This window comes from Balaenoptera acutorostrata, chromosome 6 (assembly GCF_949987535.1).
Source record: "Balaenoptera acutorostrata chromosome 6, mBalAcu1.1, whole genome shotgun sequence".
Classification (NCBI taxonomy): Eukaryota; Metazoa; Chordata; class Mammalia; order Artiodactyla; family Balaenopteridae; genus Balaenoptera; species Balaenoptera acutorostrata.
Window position 1 is genome coordinate 77,916,794 of NC_080069.1, and position 18,591 is coordinate 77,935,384.

General features: G+C 39.0%; 2 protein-coding genes across 11 annotated transcripts in view; one reads left to right on the top strand and one right to left on the bottom strand.

Moving 5' to 3' along the window:
• Positions 1-2,526: 2,526 nt before the first annotated feature.
• ZFAND5 (zinc finger AN1-type containing 5) lies at positions 2,527-12,259 on the bottom strand. 2 transcript variants are annotated; one of them, XM_007182266.2, is made up of 6 exons: positions 11,740-12,259; positions 7,353-7,510; positions 6,815-6,926; positions 6,084-6,187; positions 3,443-3,568; positions 2,527-2,762 (listed from the first exon to the last, which is right to left on the bottom strand). In XM_007182266.2, exons 2-6 carry the CDS (start codon positions 7,501-7,503, stop codon positions 2,614-2,616), a joined length of 642 nt encoding a protein of 213 aa, XP_007182328.1. In that variant the 5' UTR covers positions 7,504-7,510; positions 11,740-12,259; the 3' UTR covers positions 2,527-2,613. The 2 variants fall into 2 exon arrangements, with proteins under 2 accessions (XP_007182328.1, XP_007182329.1); XM_007182267.3 differs by lacking the exon at positions 11,740-12,259 and adding an exon at positions 9,580-9,665.
• Positions 12,260-12,921: 662 nt separating this feature from the next.
• The window catches only part of TMC1 (transmembrane channel like 1), a 379,606-nt gene continuing 373,936 nt past the window's right edge, over positions 12,922-18,591 (top strand). For 8 of the 9 annotated variants that reach the window (XR_009008543.1, XM_057547721.1, XM_057547723.1 and 5 more), the window contains exon 1: positions 12,960-13,166. The gene's annotated coding sequence lies outside the window, so the exon portion shown is untranslated. Of the gene's footprint in view, positions 13,167-18,591 lie in introns of all 9 variants that reach the window. The other variant, XM_057547720.1, reaches the window with a different exon arrangement.

Consider the following 18,591-nt stretch of genomic DNA (forward strand, 5'->3'; position numbering starts at 1 on the left):
TATGCTTTATATCTCAGTGTACATTCCAAAGATAAAACCCACTTATAGTCTTGCCTGAGAAACATTCAGGTTTGAATACAGGTGTCTAGGTAGAACTGAATCTTCCTAGCTGCCTTACACACTTTGATCTCTTCTCCCCAATGTTCCAGACAAATCCAATCCTTAACTCCAAATATGTTCTAAATTAGTGTTCCTCATAAGAAACGATTATGGAAACATTTATTACCACAATCTCATGCTACTTATTTCAAAGACCATTACAGAATGAAGTTGAAAGGTCCATCATCTTACCGTGTAAGTCTTCTTTATCCCCAACGTACCTCTTGGATTTCAAAACCTTAAGATTTAAAAATTTATCAAGCAAATGTCTGACAGAGGTAGCATTGAGGGAAAATAAGTCTTAAACTTTGAATAAAAATTAAGTTTGCCTTCTAAATACCATAATTTTCAACTCGATTTTGATTCTTCAATATCCTTCATATTTCAGGAGACACTATTCCCTCATCATATTTCATATAGTATACATTTCCCCTCACCTGAAGCAAAAGTAGCAGCACTCAAAAAACTGTGACAGGTGGTAGTGAATCATCTGGGTATTTCCATTTCAAACTCCTATCATTGAGAAGTCATGGTTCTGCTTTTTGGAAGTCAGCATGTCATTGTTATCCCTTGTTCTTTATTATCTCACATGACACCTGCAAAGACCAAGCCCACGGGTCCATCTCAACATTAGAACCAAACTTCAAACAAGACTATGCCTGTTGTTGTAAACACACTGTCATGCCTAAAGTGTCATTTATAAAGCAAAAAAAATGGAAGAGATAGGATTGAAAAATAATGACATAAGTTCTAAGACTGTTTTAACCCTAAAAGTGCCTATTCATTTCTTCAAAATTAAATTGCCTATTATGTACCACACTTAAGATGTTTTACAACACTCATCTCATGGTTCTCACTTGAATATATCATGTTCAGGGATGCCAATGGAAAAAAATTTACAATATAGCCATGCGAAGTCTACAAATGCAACTAAAAAGTTCAATATGAAACATTTTCTAATTATCCCCCTTTAGAATTTCTAACTATGGCTTAGAAACCCAATGAACAAGTGGAAGTTTCCCTCTGTACATGGCTTTTATTATTTACATAATACAATACAGCATCAATGCTGAATAGCATGATTATGTGCAATACATAAATATGAACTATCTGTACACATCTGCAGATCTAACTCAGAACTAAGGTACATAAAATTGAAAGCAAAACTGAATGCTTTAAAAGTAAAAACTAAGACTGAACACTGCAATAAATCAGAAGTAGTGCCTCGTGTACATACTTAACTATTTACAGATGAAAACAGGCATTACCACGACACTAACCTAACTATACTCATTTATATATAAAAAACACAAGTTTCATACATCACAAAAAACCTTCCATTATAACACAGAAGTGATATTACCAGACAAGCATCAGTGAAGTATACTGCCTCTTCTAGTTGTTATTGTACAATGCTGTAGATAATGCAGCCCATGCAATACACCCAAGAACACTAGAGTCCTACACCCAAGTACAATTAATATGATAAAGCAGCCCTCTGCAAGTGGTGCTGGATACCACTAAGAAGTCTACCGCAGCCATGTTGGTTATGATTTTCCATGCAGAAGGGTAGTTACATTAAGAACTGAAGTCTTTAAAAGAGCTTTAAACATTCTTTCTTGAACCAAAACAATTCAACAAAATATGCACATGAAAAATTATTCAGATACCCTTGCAAATTAAAATTCAGATGCATGTTACTCAATAGAGCTGTTGTATGTGAAAACCAAACGTAGAGTTTTAATTTCTTCTTGTAGACAAATTAATCTTAGTGCAGTTCTGTGCTACACAATATTGTTAGCAATGAGAGTAATGCAGACATCTTCTGGTGCAGGCCAGCATGATAAGCTTCAAAGATAGCTCAAGACCCTGCTGGCTGATCTGTTTTACTCTTTATAACCAGTTACGATGTGTACCTTCCAAAGAATGTCTTATTTGACAGCTTTTAGAAGACCAATTAGCCAGGCTTACATATGGCACCAAAACACTGGTTTCACGGAAAGGTCTGATAGCTTTCTTTATAGCTTTCTTCCCGCTTCCAAGGAAAATGTGGAAATTAACAGGGTGAAGTTTATGGTAGAAGTAGACTGCCAGTCCTTTTCTGGTGTACCATTTAAAAAAAAAAAAAAATACAGGCACATAACACTAGCCAGAGATTATACCTTGATTACATTCTCAAAGGCAGATATGCTGCAAACATGCAGATATTTCACGTACTTTGTTTGGCACAAGGGAACTAAATTTTGTCCCTATTATCTGTGTTTTCAACTTGCTGTGCAGATTTTCATCCAATTTTATTCAGGGGAGGGCATATACATTTTGTAGGGCTGTATCTATCCAATTCTGCCTGTAACAAACACCCACACATCCTAAAATATCAATTATAAGACAGACAAGTGTAAAGTAAAACTCTGGAGAACATCAAAGGAAAATGGCCATGCATCTGCTCTTTAATGTTTTCCTACGATATATTAAAATAAGAACAAAGTTATCAGTCTCTTCACAAGTAGTAATTTATATTCTCTGGATTTTTTCAGCCACAACAACTGGATTCTCTTTTCTGATTTTTGCTGCAGCTTCTGCTTTGTAATCATATGGACAGTTGTGCTTGTCAGAGTAACGGTGAAGTCCACAAAACAAATTTCCACACCGGCAGTCAAACCCTGTACATACAAGAGGAAGCAGAGTCACTTGGGAAATTGTAGCAATTAAAAGAAACAAAAGCATTAGTCAATATAGAAAAGGAAGCAGATTTTCATGACTCTTTGCAACATTAAAGAGTCTGTCACTTTAAACTGTGAAAGTGCTCTTAACCTCCGCTGACATGGTGAGAAATTCAAGTAACTATTCTTCCATAAACTCCTGTAGGTACCAAACAGGGTAGAAATTACACAGGCTCTGGAGTCAGGCTGATTTGAATTTAAATTCTAGTCCTACCGTATGTTAACTGGGTAATGTTTCCTCAAGTGAACGCTAGGAAAAGACAACCACATACAGTTCTGAGATTTAAAGGAAACAATTAAAAAGTATCTAGAACATTTTGTGCCTGGTTCAAAGTAGGTGCTTACTGTTTAATTCAGCTATCTTTTCCCCAGGAGAACAAAGGAAAGAATCAAAAGGGATTAATTTTTATCAATCCGATAAAGGAAAGTAATTCAGAAGGCCTGAAGTTAGGAAAGGGTTTCATATGATTAGACAAACCAATGGAAATCAAACTCAGCTTCTCTTCACTGTCCTCTTTCCAGTATACTCTGGAAACTTTCTATTCTTGAAAGTCGGGCATTTTGTTTTATGTGTAAGACTGACCAGTCCCTTAGGGAGTAACTAGGAGCTCCCTGAATACCTGTAAGGCCAACTTTCTTTCTGCACATGAAACATCTGTTCTTCTTTGGTTTGGGCAACTCAGGGGCTTTTTCTTCACTTTGAGAAGTACTGGGCTGAGAAACTGATGGACTGGGCTGAGTGACAACTGAAAAACAAGGGTAAAAATTAGAAGTCTGTCAATTGTTTGGCTGATAATTATCTAAGACCAGACCAAAACAAAACAAGAGAAACAGTAAGATTCTTCCTGAAAATGTCTAAGAAGGCTTTCTTGAAAACATGTACTTTAAATACAATCTTCTACTTTAATATCAGAACTTCTTTCAAATCTGAGAACGTCTTGCCAGTTAACATAATACCACTTGCTCCTGTAAACTTTATTAAATTATCACTCCACTCAAATTCCTTTAAACTCACTCTAGTCCTGGGAAACAAAATCCTAATTCTAAATTTTAAAAACCTGAGAGATGTGGTCTGCTCAGTTTTTCCATATTCCAATTGCCTAAATGCAAACTTCTAAATTAGGGCAGTTCAAATTCATTACTACTCAGGAAATAAGGTTGCCAACTTCTGAGGTAATTAGCTATAAAGTCATTCTGCTTTTATACTGATAGAAAAAAGAAAAATTGTGTAAATAAACCCAGTAAATTTTGACAAGTAAAACCCAAGTCATTAATCCCCTAATTAACTTTAGATTCCAAAATTTCACAATAATTATTGTGCCATTTTAATAAGTGCTTTATATTGTCTTATATAGAAAACCTGCAGGATTAAAAAAAAAAAAACAAACTTCTAAGATCAGCAACGTTGTCTTTAGGACAGCGTAAGTACTTGTGAAGCTTTGATTTTAGACTATTAAGGATTCCAGAGGCAAAACAAGAATTTTTAGAGCACATCTTTAATTTACTTTGTGATACTTATCTAAAATGGGTATGAAATTTGGACAGTAAGAGATATAACCTACTTTTAAAAGTCCATGTTTCTCCACCTAAAAGATCTAAGTTTTAAGTTCACTCATGACATCAATGGAATTTGTCAATATAAAGATAAAATTGCAGATTACTGTTTTAAAGTTCACATTACCACCAGGTTATTGAAAACAAAATAGCAAAATTTAGTTCTACTTTTATAAAACTCAGCGACACCAGAAGCACTGTAAGCTGAGTTTTAATATTAATCCAAACCCCAATAGCACATTAATGTATACAATACTAAAATTATTGCCTAACAATAGGCCAACACTAATGCTATCAGCATAAATCCAAACCAATTGGTTTAATAAGTACTGTAAAATTACCTCCAAATTTATAACTCATTTGCATTAGTAATATATCCAGTGAGATTAACAGTCTAATATTAGACCAACAGTAATATTCTAGCTACTACTTATTCCTAATAATCTACTATGGCAACGTTAATGTAATTTTTCCTGATGGTGTAACAGTAAAGAACAATCTGTGGAATAGTTCTGGGGAGGTGACTGCCATATTTCCTTGGCCACACCTGAAAATTGGACGGTGGTTCCTAAAACATACAGGGAAGAGGGGCGGGGGTCAGTCAAGAAGAGAAAAATGATACAGAAAAGGCAGAGCAGCGAACTACAGAAAGGCTACTAAGAAATAATAAATGCACAGAATAGCTACAGAACTAATCCAAAAGAGTACTGTTCCAAGGTCAGTGTCATTTTGTGTTTTAAAAAAACAATAACAAACGAAACAGAACAAAAGCCTCACAAATACTAATTTGGTCAGTTTTTCATAAGGATGGAACTTACTTAAAAATAACCAAATATGGATTCACCTGCCCAACTTAAGAATTTTCATCTTAACTGTATCAATTAAGAGTGATATGGTTCACATAAGCTCGGCTATGTACAAAAAAAGCAAGCCTCCAAAGCAGATTACATGTCCACTGACACTATTTTCTCACAATAAAGTTTTATATTGTGTCGTCAACACTATACCAGGAAATCATGAATTGATCAAACGAACTATGTGCACCATAGAGTATATACAGATCATTGTTCCAGGGTCTAGCACAGGTAAATCAAACAAGTCAATCTTCTGGCAACATTAAAGCACTTCTGGTTGTGCTATGTAAGTTCAGCATAGACTCAGTCACTATCTAATGAAAACCAAAATGCCTTTCCACACTGAATTTTTAAACTCCCATAAGGATCCCACACTTCTTCAAGCTTCTTTTAGTGTATATGTTCTTTTGCTTGAGTATTTTCTACAGTATTGACAATATCAAGACTGAATAGTTAATGCTTTTGATTATTAAATTTTTCTCCACAGCTTTGGAATTTAGTCCATATAATTTCTTCCATTTGTGAACAATACCTTCTTTAATGATTTAGATACTTTTAAAATATATTGGTAAACTACCTTTTAAGTTCATTAAATTCTGACATTTTCAGTCTTCATATTATAAACTTTGCTGATTTGTGGGTGCAGGGGCAAGGGGGGATGGGCAGAGAAGAAGAGAGTAAAGAGTGACTATTTTAACACTTCAAGGTACTTTAAAGATAGTGGTTTGCTTGGCCTATATTTTATAGTTCTCTCTCCTCTTTGGTCCTTCAATGGGAAGGAAAGAATCCCTCCACCAACCCTTTCTTGTACTACCAAATCCAGAACTGAACTAGTATTAAACAAAAAGCATACCTGGCTCTGACACCTCTGTTTTCGGGGTAGTTATTTTGTCCTCTCTTGAAATGCTCATTTCTGTCATTTGCTGAGTTACAGGCAAGGCAGCCACAGGCACATTTCTATTTGAGTTCAAGCAAACATTTTTAAAGATGTTAAGGGTACTTCTTGGAAAGATACTAAGTTGTCAGTTCAACATATATTATTTCCAATGTGATCAAATGGAGCTAAATAATCTAAACAAGATGCCCAGCACAAATGGTTGAGAATAAGGAAAGCAATTTGATGAATGGCTCATCAATTCAAGTCTGCATATTTATATAGGTTATGATGTTCTATTATAGCCAAATAGAAATACTTAGCTGTGCCTGTAATTTGTTTAAGGGCAAAAGGGGTAGCTTTGCCAAAATGCCTTATGTGGCATTACAATATAGTCTGCAGAGCCTCATTCTCTACAATTCTTACACCTCAATTACAAGGAAATAAAAGCACAGCATTCTCAACACAGTATCCTTGAGGTTGTTCAGGAGTGCGTTGTTAATACACATCTTTACTCAATGACCTACAAGATCGTATATTAAAAGACACTGGAATAATCACCAATTGTGCAACACATGTAAAGCCAAGGGCATCTAATGTATTAACATCCTTATTATAATGTAATACATCATTATTTATTAACATTCATAATCATTTATCTTTATTTCCTCCCTGTATTATTATAAAAACCCAGAAATGTTTAATCTTACCTTGATTTTTCAGATGTGCTGCCAGCAGCACCTTCACAGTTGTTTAAACTAGCGTCTGTTCTTTGTACAGATGCAGAATCTGAGGTAGGACTGTTGGAACCACTAGCTGTCCCTATTTAGAAAAAAGGATTGGTAAGAAACAAAGCAACACTACAAACACTCATTACCAAAACTATTAATAAGTAACAAATACTTGCATTTAATTAGGTTAGTGACTTAAGTACTTTCACTGTGCTGCAGAATCTTACACTTAAGTGATATCCAAACAACAAAAAAAATATATTAAAAAGTCATATCCAGTGAGTACATGTACTCAAAAACGAAAATGAAAAAGCTAGAAGATGCTTGTAGACAGTCACTCATTCCTCATGTAGTCATTCCAAGTACTTGCGCTATTATTGCTTTAAATTTCAAGCTTTTCTCGAGTCTTCTCTCCTTGGACTTTCAGGATTGATTCTCAGTCTTAGGCCCCAACTCTTGGTTCTATATTTTCTGTCCACCAGGTCTTCAAATGGGTTATTTCTTGGAACCAACTTACCCATTGGGCTCATTCTGCCACTATTCTGCTGCCTCTGAAGATGTTCTTTGTAGCAAACAGAACACATTCCATTTGTCCTAGGATTCCCATAAAAGCCACATCCTGTACTACACAGCATGGGCCCTGGGGTCTGGTTAGTCTCCTGAGCCATTTTTCTGCTGTAAACAAAACAAAACCAAAATTTTAGATAATAACATGTAGTCAAAAAAAAAAAAATCACTAAATTAGTATGATAGTCATCATTGTACCTTTGTCATTTCTAAACACTGAGTCTGTTTCTAACAAAGCCCCAAATTGTGTTAATCTTTAAAATAGAGTAGGCTAAATTATGAATATTTTGTTGCCTTTATAAAACAAGGGACATGAATGGAACTGTTTTAGCTTGATAAACAATGAACTATTATGACTTCACATTTTAGGACAAAAAAATTCTATCATTAAACATTAAAATGTATTATTTTACCTGTCACTGTTTCTGTAATTCGTGAAAAGGTCACCCTTCCCAATACCAGAATTATGTTTAAATCAATTTTGGCAATTGGTATCTTTAAATCACTTTCTGCTCTCCTACACTACAGGCAGATCATTTCAAATAATCACAATTAACTACTGACTCTTCATATCTACTAGTGGTTCTTTAAACTACCTGTATATTGGATGTAGCTCTAGAGTTTTCTTAAAACTAACATCTGAACATACGTGGGCCCTGTAGTAATTCAGTTCTGCTATGGGGCAGAGCATCTGTACTTTTTAAATGCTGCAACACCTTTACAGAAGACTGAAAAGAGAGCTGGTAGATCATCTAGCTTTTCCTGTTACCTTGGCACCAAAAAGTGAAGTTCTTTAAGAATTTATGGAAAAGCTGCTTAGGAAATTCCTTTTGTTCTACATTTGACATGAGAAATCTGGGTCTGAGTATACTTTCAAGTCAATGCCTAGAAACCTATAATGTACAAATTATCAGCCACAGATTTCTCAGCCAACGGCTCTATTAAAACTTTTAACAAGCGCTTGTCTGCCTCATGACAGAAAATAATGAAACCTTTCCAAGCTCAATTTCAATATGGCAAAATAAAGCAATATACACAACCTTTAGTAATGGTTAATATTTAATGCTAGGTTACCAGAAAGAGCTTTATATAGCAAGCATACCCTTGCTTTTCCAGAAGCCTTCTTAAAATTAGCACAAACACAGTAATGTTTTGCTAAATTTAGTAAAATTTCCTGAGTTAACAGAATATAAATATTTAAGAAAAATTTTTTAAAAACCTGGAAGGTTTCCATGTCACCTTAAAGTATGTATGAATGTACCAAAAGCATATTTCAGAGCATTTTATCAAGGGGAGATTATGTGCAATAATTCTGGTCATTGTCCTTTAACTGTACCTTAATGTTGACTATGAAGGTGACTTATAAGTTATGAACTTTTCAAGTAAGTGCAGGAAAGTACTTTCAGCTAGAGCTTGTTACTTCCTTCAATTTCATACTGCTTTTTCCAACCACCACATACTAGGATACACTCTTTAGTGAGTTATTAAAAACAATGTTTTAGCAAGTATTAACACTTTTTACCAAAATTATAAAAAGGGGGGAAGAGGACTAACCAAACTTGACCTGGCCCAAATCCTGACAATTATTCCAACAATTTAAATGACAGTAATCTTTCCTTTTGTTAGCAAGAAACCATCATATTTCAAGCTTGAAAATACCTCAAGCCAATCAAACTTGTATGGAAAGTGACCAATACTTGCAACTTACTTCAGATAATAGTACTAATTTAGTTGACACTATCTCTTTAAATAGTAAGTGGAATTTAGCTGACTCATTTTGGATCAGGGTAGTGTAAACATTTCAACATCACTTAGGAAGTTTATTAATAAACACTTTCAGCTGGGTTTTTAAAATTTTGAGTATAACATGTGCAAAAAATGCTTCAAATAACAGTGCATTTATTTGCATGCCTACCATGCAAAGTATGTGAATCTTTGCCCTATGCAAAAAGCAGGGTCATTCCTTGAAGCCAGCTTAAGAATTACACTAGCTCACTTGCTATACTAACTTCTAGTGTCATCTGACAGTGGCTTTAAAAGTAAATTGGCCTAAAAGTCAACCCACGTTAATATTAATCTGATTCTTAAAATCTTTTGTTTATATAAATGGGGGTGGGGATTTCACCCAATGATTTCACATGCAAAGTATTCCACCTTTCTTCAGAAAACACATCTACCTTCAAGTCACGATAAATAGCCTCCAAACTGTGAAACACAAGAGACACCGGGACATCAGTCTTCTACGTGGCATCTCATCTTGTAGATTTTTTCCCCCCTAGAAAGCCAGCTTTTAAATGCCATCACAAGAGCACAGCCTGCCTTAATATTTCTCAGAAGCTTAGATCACATGGGCGGGCGCTTCAGCCTGTCACAAGGCTGCAATGTGACAGGGTGAGCGGGATGGAGGCTCTCACATAAAGCCTAGTCAACAGAAGCCTCTGAAATCAGCTTCTATTTTTATCTCAGAGCCTGCCAACTCCTACACAACCCCAAGAATTAAGGATGCAGCGCTCACATATCTAATATAACAAGAAAACAAAACAAAAAGATGCCATTAAGATTGCTACAGTTTTTTTCTAACACAGGGAATGATCTCACATTAAATCTAGAAAATGCAAGCATCATTAATCACTCAGGAAGCCAAATGGTCAGGGGTGTTTATAAAAACCAAGCACAGCGAAGAGCATCAAGGCAGAAAGAATCCTCATGATTAGTGGCAATTTTTTTTGAGGTGGGTGTGGGGATAAGTGCCATTAGGTACTGTGTTTCCCCAGTTGTATTTTAGAAAAATACAATACCATTATTATTTACTACCTTTAAAGTTGCTACAAACTTGAGCATTCATCATGTCAGCTCTATCAGATATAGCTAGAATGTTTATTTTTATAGTTTCTATAGCTGAAATGTGTATTTTTTACAGTTTGTGGCTTCCTATAATTCATAGGAAAATCAAAACCAAAACCAAAAAGTTAGGAGCATGTAACTGAAAAATTCTCCAGCCTCAAATACGAATAAAAAAGGCTTTTATGCCTATGGAATTTACTTCTCTCAGGTGCACAAAATGTTAAAAGACATTTAAGAATGCCTGCCCACCTGGAGTTGAGACCAGAGTTCTAGTTTCTAATCTACCTCTAAGCCAGTGACCTTGGGCAAGCCCTTACTCTCCAGATCTCAGTTCCCTCTCGCTAAATGGAGATTAGTGTGATTTTAAAGGCTCCTTTTCAGGCTTAATACCGGGCCTGAGAGATAGAAAATAGGGAAGAATTAAACATCTTCTTGAGGGGGACATTTTTAGAAAAAAAAACTTGAAAAATGAAATTGCAGTATTTTCACCAATTCAGTTCTGAAACCCTACTTTTAAAAATAAGGAGTAAAATAAAATTCATTTAGATTTTTTTAAAAGTCTGTAAATTACCTGAATGGCCAAGCTGAAGAACAGTCGCTCTATGACCTATATACTACTTTACCCTAATGTGTCCTTAGACTAGATTATTAGAAGGCATTCAGTCAATAAAGACAACCCGGACCTTTTCCCAAAACACAGCTCCACGGTGTGCGTGGAAAGCGAGCAAAGAATTTCACGTTCCTCAGCCTAAATGCACGAAACAAAGGGGAAGGTGCTCCATTTCCTTCATGAAAGGCATCTCGGGCGAGAAACGCAGCGACATCGGTAAAACTAAAACACGACAGAGAAGACCCCTCTCACCACAGACTCCAGCGGATTTTAAAACAAGTTCGGGTCCCACTGGTCCCCCATCCCTACCGCCATGCCCTTTCAAGCAAAGGCCTCGTTCAGGAAAGCACTGCAAGGCCTTTTCCAAAAACCACTGAGTCATGCAGAACAGCAGCTCCGCAGGCCAAGCCGGCCCCTAACACTGCCGGTCCCGCGCCGACCCCCGACCCTGAACGGCCCCTTCGAAGAGGCGGAGATAGGGAGTGCGATGGGCAAGGGGCTGGGGGCGCGGCCGCCGCGACCGCCTCTTTGTCTTTCCGGGTTTGGCCGCCCACGCCGGGCGCCACCGCGGAAGGCGGCCGCGACCGACTCGAGGCAGGCCCAGAGCTCAAACCCCCGGAGACCGCACGCCGGGCATTGTTTCCCCGACCGTGAGCGTGCGAGTGAGCCCGGGGCACAGGGAACCAGGCCTCCGGCCTCGACGGCAGAATGCCGCCTCTGTCTTTGTGCTTCCTGAGCTGGCGGGCGGGCTCTCCTCCCCCAGACACCGCCATACGCGGGCCGCTCGGCCTTCGTCGGAGGCCCGCGGCGCCCGAATCCCTCACTCCCACCCCTGGCCGGGCACGAGCAGCCGGGCGCCCTCCCCAAGCCCCGTACTACTCACCCTTCGGCGGCAGGAACCGGGCTGGCGCGCGACGCCGGCGCGGTGGGACCGGGCCGAGCCCTCAGGGAGGGGGGAGCCGGAAGCCCTGAATTCTCCGCCGCCGACGCCGCCGCCGCGGGCCGGGAGCGGGTCAGAGCCGCAGGCTGAGGTGGCGCCGCCGCCGCGGGGTCTTCCTTTGTTCCCGCAGCAGCACCGAGCGTGGCCGGGACACGCCGGAGCTCGGGAAGTGGGAGGAGGGAAGCGAGGGGGGGCGGAGAAGGAGGCGGAGGGAGGGCCGAAGGCCGCGGCGGCTAACGCTGCTCGCGGCGCCGGCCCGTCGTCGCCTCACGCCTCCACCGGCGGCGGGTTTGGCCGACTCCGAGGGCGAGGGGGGCGCGCGCAGCTAGGCCTGGGCGCCACAAGGGCCCGCGGATGGCGCTCTCTGTCTCTTTGCTACTGCCGGAGAAAGTGTGCGGCTCCAGGGAACGACGAATCCCAAACGGAGATGCACGTAGGCCTGCGCTCCAGGCGACTGACGCGTCCTCTCCACCCGGCGCTCAGGCAGTGAGGGAAAGGGGAGGGGGGGGCGGGATCTGTGCGTCAGCGAAAACCCCGACGGCGGCGGCGGGGAGCGCGTTGACGTCACGTGCTCGACGCCGCGCCTCCGCCTCCAGTCACCCGGCCGGGGAGGCGGGGCCGAGCTTGAGCGCGCTGCCTTTGCGCGGAGCCGAGTCGCTGGCTCGGCTGCCGGCCCCAGGGTGGAGTTGGAAAGAAGTAGTCCTGTGGAGGTTGCGTTTCTATTTTTAACCCGATTGTCCGCCCTCAGCCTCTCTCCTTCCGATTTTCTCAGTCAAGCCGACTTTTCGCCATCTGAGTTCTCACGCTTTGTCTAAAGCCTTTGGCAGACATTTCCCTTTCCTCCTTACTCCCCACCCAACAAGAACGTGTTAGAAGGATTCGGCTCGAGAAGAGAAAATGAACTGCTGTTTAGCTTCTGGGTCTTCTCGCCTGTTTATGAAGTTTCCCCCGTCCGGTTCCCTCACACTCCCCTTCGGTTCTAAAGTCCAGCCTGAGCATTGCTCTGATGCTCCCGGGAAGGAGCGGGGCGGGCGGCGCTCGCCCGCTCACTCGCCCGCCCGCCCGCTCGCTCGCGCAAGGTCACGGGTGGTTGTGCAGAGTCAGGAAGTGCTCCGCCGACTTGCTGCCAGTCTTCGGCCCCGGCGACACCGTTCTGAACAAACTGTTGTGGCCAGCCTGTAAAATCCCTGGAAATCGACTCTTCCAGCAGAGCCTCGTGAACTGGTAAAGCACCAAATGTTCTACCCAAGATGAAGTTAAGGGACAAACAAGCTAGACCCGAGGGAGAGATCAAAAAGGAGACGTTGCAGGAGGAAGTTCAAAAGGGGGCAATTCAAAAATGAGGCACAGGCCCCGACTAGTTTGAAAGGGTGAGTTAACTAAAAACACTGAGAAGCTTTTCAAAGCACCAGCAAAAAAACCCACTTGCAGCTGGCCTCTCCAGGTGACTTTAATTCAACTCAAAAAACAAAAGTAGTAAGACAGAAAGGACTTACGAAATTTTCTAGTAAACAATGGCCTAATGAATAAATAGAAACGATGTTTAGGGCTTCTAATAGCCACCATTAGACTGGAGTGAGAGGTCCCTTCGCTGTTTCCCAAACTTGGTGATCAGAAAAATCACCTGGAGTAATTGTCTACTTTTAAATAATCACCTAGGCCTTTCCCCTGGAGATAGTTTTGGGAGTCTGCGGTGGAGCTCAGGAACTTGAATATTTAAGTAGAGCTCCAGGTGATTCTTCTTTATAATTTTGTGTATTTGGGAGAATGCTGTCCTGGTGCCCTGTGCCAAAATTTCCAAATCAAACAGTTCTCTGCCACAGTAAGTGGAATCCCTAGAACATAACTGAACATTTTTCTTTACAGTTTAGAGTTACTGCTGTAGGCAATTAAAGTGTTAGAAATATAAGTATTGATAGTTTCAGACACTGGTCCCAGGACCATTGAAATTTACTTTCTTGAGTGAGTAGACAAATTAGTAAAAACATAGCAGCTACGATTTACAGACCATTTTGGAGGCTAAGTATTTTTCATTTAGGGTTTCATTTAATCCTCACAGCACTGAGATAGGTACTATATATCCATTTTTTACAGGTAAGTGAATAATGACTAAAGAGGATAAGTGACTCCCTTGAGGCACTGAAGGACAGGGAATGAATGGAGGTGGTTCTTACTGAGGACAAAAATAACTTAGAGATTTCACCCTCCTCCCATTTTAGTTATTAAAAAGTGAAACAAGATAATTCCTGAAGAAGTGTAATTGAAAGAAAAAAAAAACCCAGCTAAGTAATCAGGCAAGCTGGTTATTTAATAATGTATTGCATAATATGTAGCACCTTCTGATAATTTGTCTTCTCTACCAACCATTTATAATTTTCTCTATGAGACTATTTCAACCAGGAATATACCTGGCATTGAACCTAGTTTTAGCAGGTTACCCTTCCAGCACCTACACTAGTCGTTCTCAAAGTGTGGTCCCCAGACCAGCAGCATCAGCATCACCTGGGCACTTGTTAGAAATACAAATTCTCAGGCCCCCACACCAGACCTGTGGAATCACAAACTCTGAGGGTTTGTCCAGTGATCTGTGTTTTAACAGGTTCTCCGTGTGATTCTGATGCACGCTCAAGTTTGAGAACCACTGATTTACCCCACCATGCTGTAAGAGATCTCTCAATCAGATGTTCACACCATGTGAAGGGAAAAAGTTAAAAAGAAATTTTTTCCTCATATTTCTGGTGTAACAGATTAGGGGATATGCTTCTAAGGAGTGTTTTTGTTTTTATTTTGGTGTTCTAAATTTTCAGTTGGTCTGTAAAGACAAACTATAGAACACAAAAATATATAGCAGAATGCTCTTAATATAGTATGCAAAAGGGCTGTCACCATGGTCATCAGAGAAGGTTAAAACCAGCCTCTGCAAAAAGTACCAGAGAAAGTGGTGTGTGCTCGAAATGTGGTGTTATTGATTGTTCAAAAAATACCTTTTGTAGAATTTCATTACATGGGACATACCAAGTGACTGGTACTGATCCATTCCTAAATACTCCTTGAAAATAATACTAACTCAATTATTTTTTTATTCATTTTTTTCCATAAAAATGTTTTGCACACTTGCTACATTCTAGGTACCCACTAAACTGGGTGCTGGAATGTACATTGGTGGGAAAAAATTGATCTTACCCTTGTTCTCATGGATCTTACTGTCATATTAGGGAGAAGGACGTTAACAATATTATCATGCAAATATGTAATGAGCTGGTAAATATTTTGAAAGAAAGACAGAATGCTATGGGAGCATATAACCAATGACAATGGATGCTGAAAACTCACCCAAATCTGAGTTCCATTGCCAGTCATCTCCATCACCAGTGGAACTAGGCTTATTTCCTTAAATTAGTTAACTATAGCAAACTGGCATGTCATATGAGAAAGTTGGAACAGTTTGTATTCTGCTTAAGAATTCAGGTAAAGTCATTACAGGTTCACTTACATTTTTCTTTGTAATCTAGGGATGAGCCAAAAAGGGATTGATAATTGGAGAAGAGCAAATTAATTCAATTTCTTAGAAAGTAGAAACTAACATCTTTTAAAAATAGCAATAAAGGTTATTAGTCCACTGTAAAATATAAAAGACCTGGAGTTATTTTAGTTTGACATGGAGCTTTCCATTATGGAATAAGAATTGCTTCTATGTATGGCATGATTGTAACACCCTGTCATGGGTATTACATTTTTTCTCTGTGCTTGAGTAGAGCTTGGTGAAGCACAAAGTCTTTGCTGGGGTTTTAAAAACCATTAGGTGTCATTTGATGTTCACATAGTACCCTTCTTCTCTCTCCTTCTTTATCCCCTTCCCAGATCTCAAAGATCAAGGTAACAAGATTCAACTGTATTTTTATTATTTTCAAAATGATTGGCTGAAAGGATATAATATTGTATTTAGAGCAAATCAACTAATTAAAAAATTAAGAGTAGAACATACCATTATTTAATTAAAAATTTTTCCTCTAATAATTAGTAATTAAATAGTAATTAAAATATCAGTGAGTCCAATAATGGATTGGTTTTAGACCTAGCTCAACAAGTGACTGGCTGAGTATTTTTCCCCAGTGAAGTGATAAAACAAGTAGCAATTTAATTACTGTGTAGACCTTTTGATAATGTGAAAGCCATACTTATTTTCAATGAAAACAACTTAATCAAAGAATCTTCAAATAAATGGCATGGATGACTTACCTAATTAGAGAAGACTTTTAGACACAATCCAGGTATTTTCATCATAACCATAAACAATTTTTATGACTATTTAAATGAACAAAAGCCTTTATTATTTATGCAAATTAACTTAAGGTGAAGGAAATTGATGAATATCTATGTGTGTGTGTGTATATATATATGTATTGCTGTGGATATCACCTTTGTAAGACACAAGGTACTTTGGTCTCAAGAACTTTAAGAAATCTTTGTGACTGAGCAAACAATCTAGATATAGATGTTAAGTATGTGATTTGAATCTCAGTAGTTATATGTGGGGTTGGCTCTGAAACAACACTTTGGAGCATGTCATAACTTGGGCTCATAGGTGGTAGGTGGGCCAGAAAGACAGTCAGGAATGGGGTCAGTGATTTGGCAAGTGCCCCACGGCAACTAGAATGGTACAGAGCTCGGGCAGTGGCAATTGGCACTAAGGCCCTAGCTGTCAGGCAACAGAAAAAGATCACAGAAAGCAGGTAGTTACCATCAGGGAGGTCAGGATTCAATCAGAAGACTGGTAAGAGAGAAATGGGTAGGGTGGGCCCTCGTCCTGGAAGAATGTAAGTTCTAGGCAGAGAGTTTGTGTAACATTTTTTCATTTACAGTGTATATTCGAATACATTAATTCAGTGAACTCCTACAGCAGCCCATTGAGATAGGTATTATCATCTATCCTTTTGCAGAGGAGTTGACTGAGGCTCAGGGCAAACTCATGTGTCCTGTCCAATACATCTAGTAAGAGTCAGAGCTGGGAATTTAACTCTAGCCTTCTGTCCCTTGGTTCAATGTTGTGCTGCCTCTCCAGGAGCATTTCCTCTTTTAATTTACGTCATAATTATATTTCCCGTTCTAATGTGAACCACCCTTGTATATCTTGTATATCACTCATCTCACCTAAAACTGTGACCTCAATAGAAACTCTGATTAGATAGTTTCTTCCAACCTAATAGGCAACTCCTAAGTCTCGTTTGCCGGTTCTAACCTCTCTATCCAACTTCTAAATGTGGCGTTCCTTAAGTCTAGCACCCAAGCACTCTTTGTTTCTCTACTGCACCTACTCTCAGAGCGATTTCACTCACTTCCATAGATGTAAATGCTATCACCTGGTGCAGTGGTTCTGCTAGAAAGAGGTAGGTGCTGATACACCAGGTACACTTGTGGCTTCTCTTCTAGTCCAGCTCTTCCTTTCAAAAAGACTTCTCTCCCCCCGTTTTTTTCTGGCTTAGAGGTTAAGAAGCATGCTTCTTTTTGAGTAGCCTTCAGGAGTAGAGTATGAAATAAAGGTTTCATGCAATAGGAGTTAGATTCAACCAGATGACTTCTTCAGCCCCTGGCAATTATAAGACCCCATGATTTCTTTGAGTGCATATTTGAATGAGTAAATTTCTGTTCATTAAATGTTTTTAAAAGCTTTATTCTTTTGTAATCACTTGACCTTATAGTTAAGGTAGAATTTTTAAAAAGGGTAAAAAGCCAGAAATTCATAATAAATTATTTTTAAAAATGAAAACCAGTACAACAGTGTAACTGCATAAGGATTAAAGAACTATATAAGTTTCAGGCAAATATATTTAGTATTTATTTTGTGCTTACTTTGTGCTTTTATATACCTTATTTCTAATTTTTACAATAATCCTTTGAAGTAGTGATGATTATGCTTTTTGACAGAGGTAGGGGAGAGGTACAAGGAGATAAGTAATGTATCTCAAATCATATAGTTGTTATTGAAGAGTGAAGTCAAACCCAGGTCAGTCTTTGAGGCTCAAGTCCTTTCCAGTGCAGTAATACCTTTCCTAAACTAGTCATAGTTACAGACTTTTAGAGGGTCCTCTTCAGCTGTCCACCCAGCACAGAAGTCTTCTAGACAGCATCTTCAGGATTCAGGTTATGCGCTGATACCGCTAATGCTACAAAAGGATGTGCTCACACAGTAACCCATCCCAACCTCCCTAAAATCGTGATACAAGATTTAATCCAGATTATTACCATTATCTAGTTTGCAAAGACCTCAGAAAAACGTAACTTTAGTCTTCGATTTTTGTATTCTATGACTATTAAGATGCCATTGGTTAAAAACAGCCATCAATTTTTTAGAACTTATTGCTAAACATATTCAACAGGGTGGCTATTTCTTTCAGTTTGTACTTGGGTATAATTTTGTGGGCTCTTTACTATTGTCAACTCTCATTATCAGTTAGTGAATTATATGCCATACACCTCATCTGCAGTAACTTGGATGCTTTGCCATTTACAGCAAATTTGTTTTCCTATTTTGGAGGTATATTGAGGATGAAGGAAAAAGAAGAAGGAGAAAATAACAAAAGAATTTTGGGGTGGAATTCTATTCTACATCTGTTTTATTATGCTATTTAAAAAAATTACAAAGTATTAATAATATATGAATATATTCTCTTCGGAGAATAAATTTCAAGCAGCACACGATTTTAATATAAAAATGAGTCTCCTGTTCAAGCAACCCCCAACCCATTCTCCTCTTCCCAAAGATAATCCTTAGGTACTTATATGTCTATACTTTCA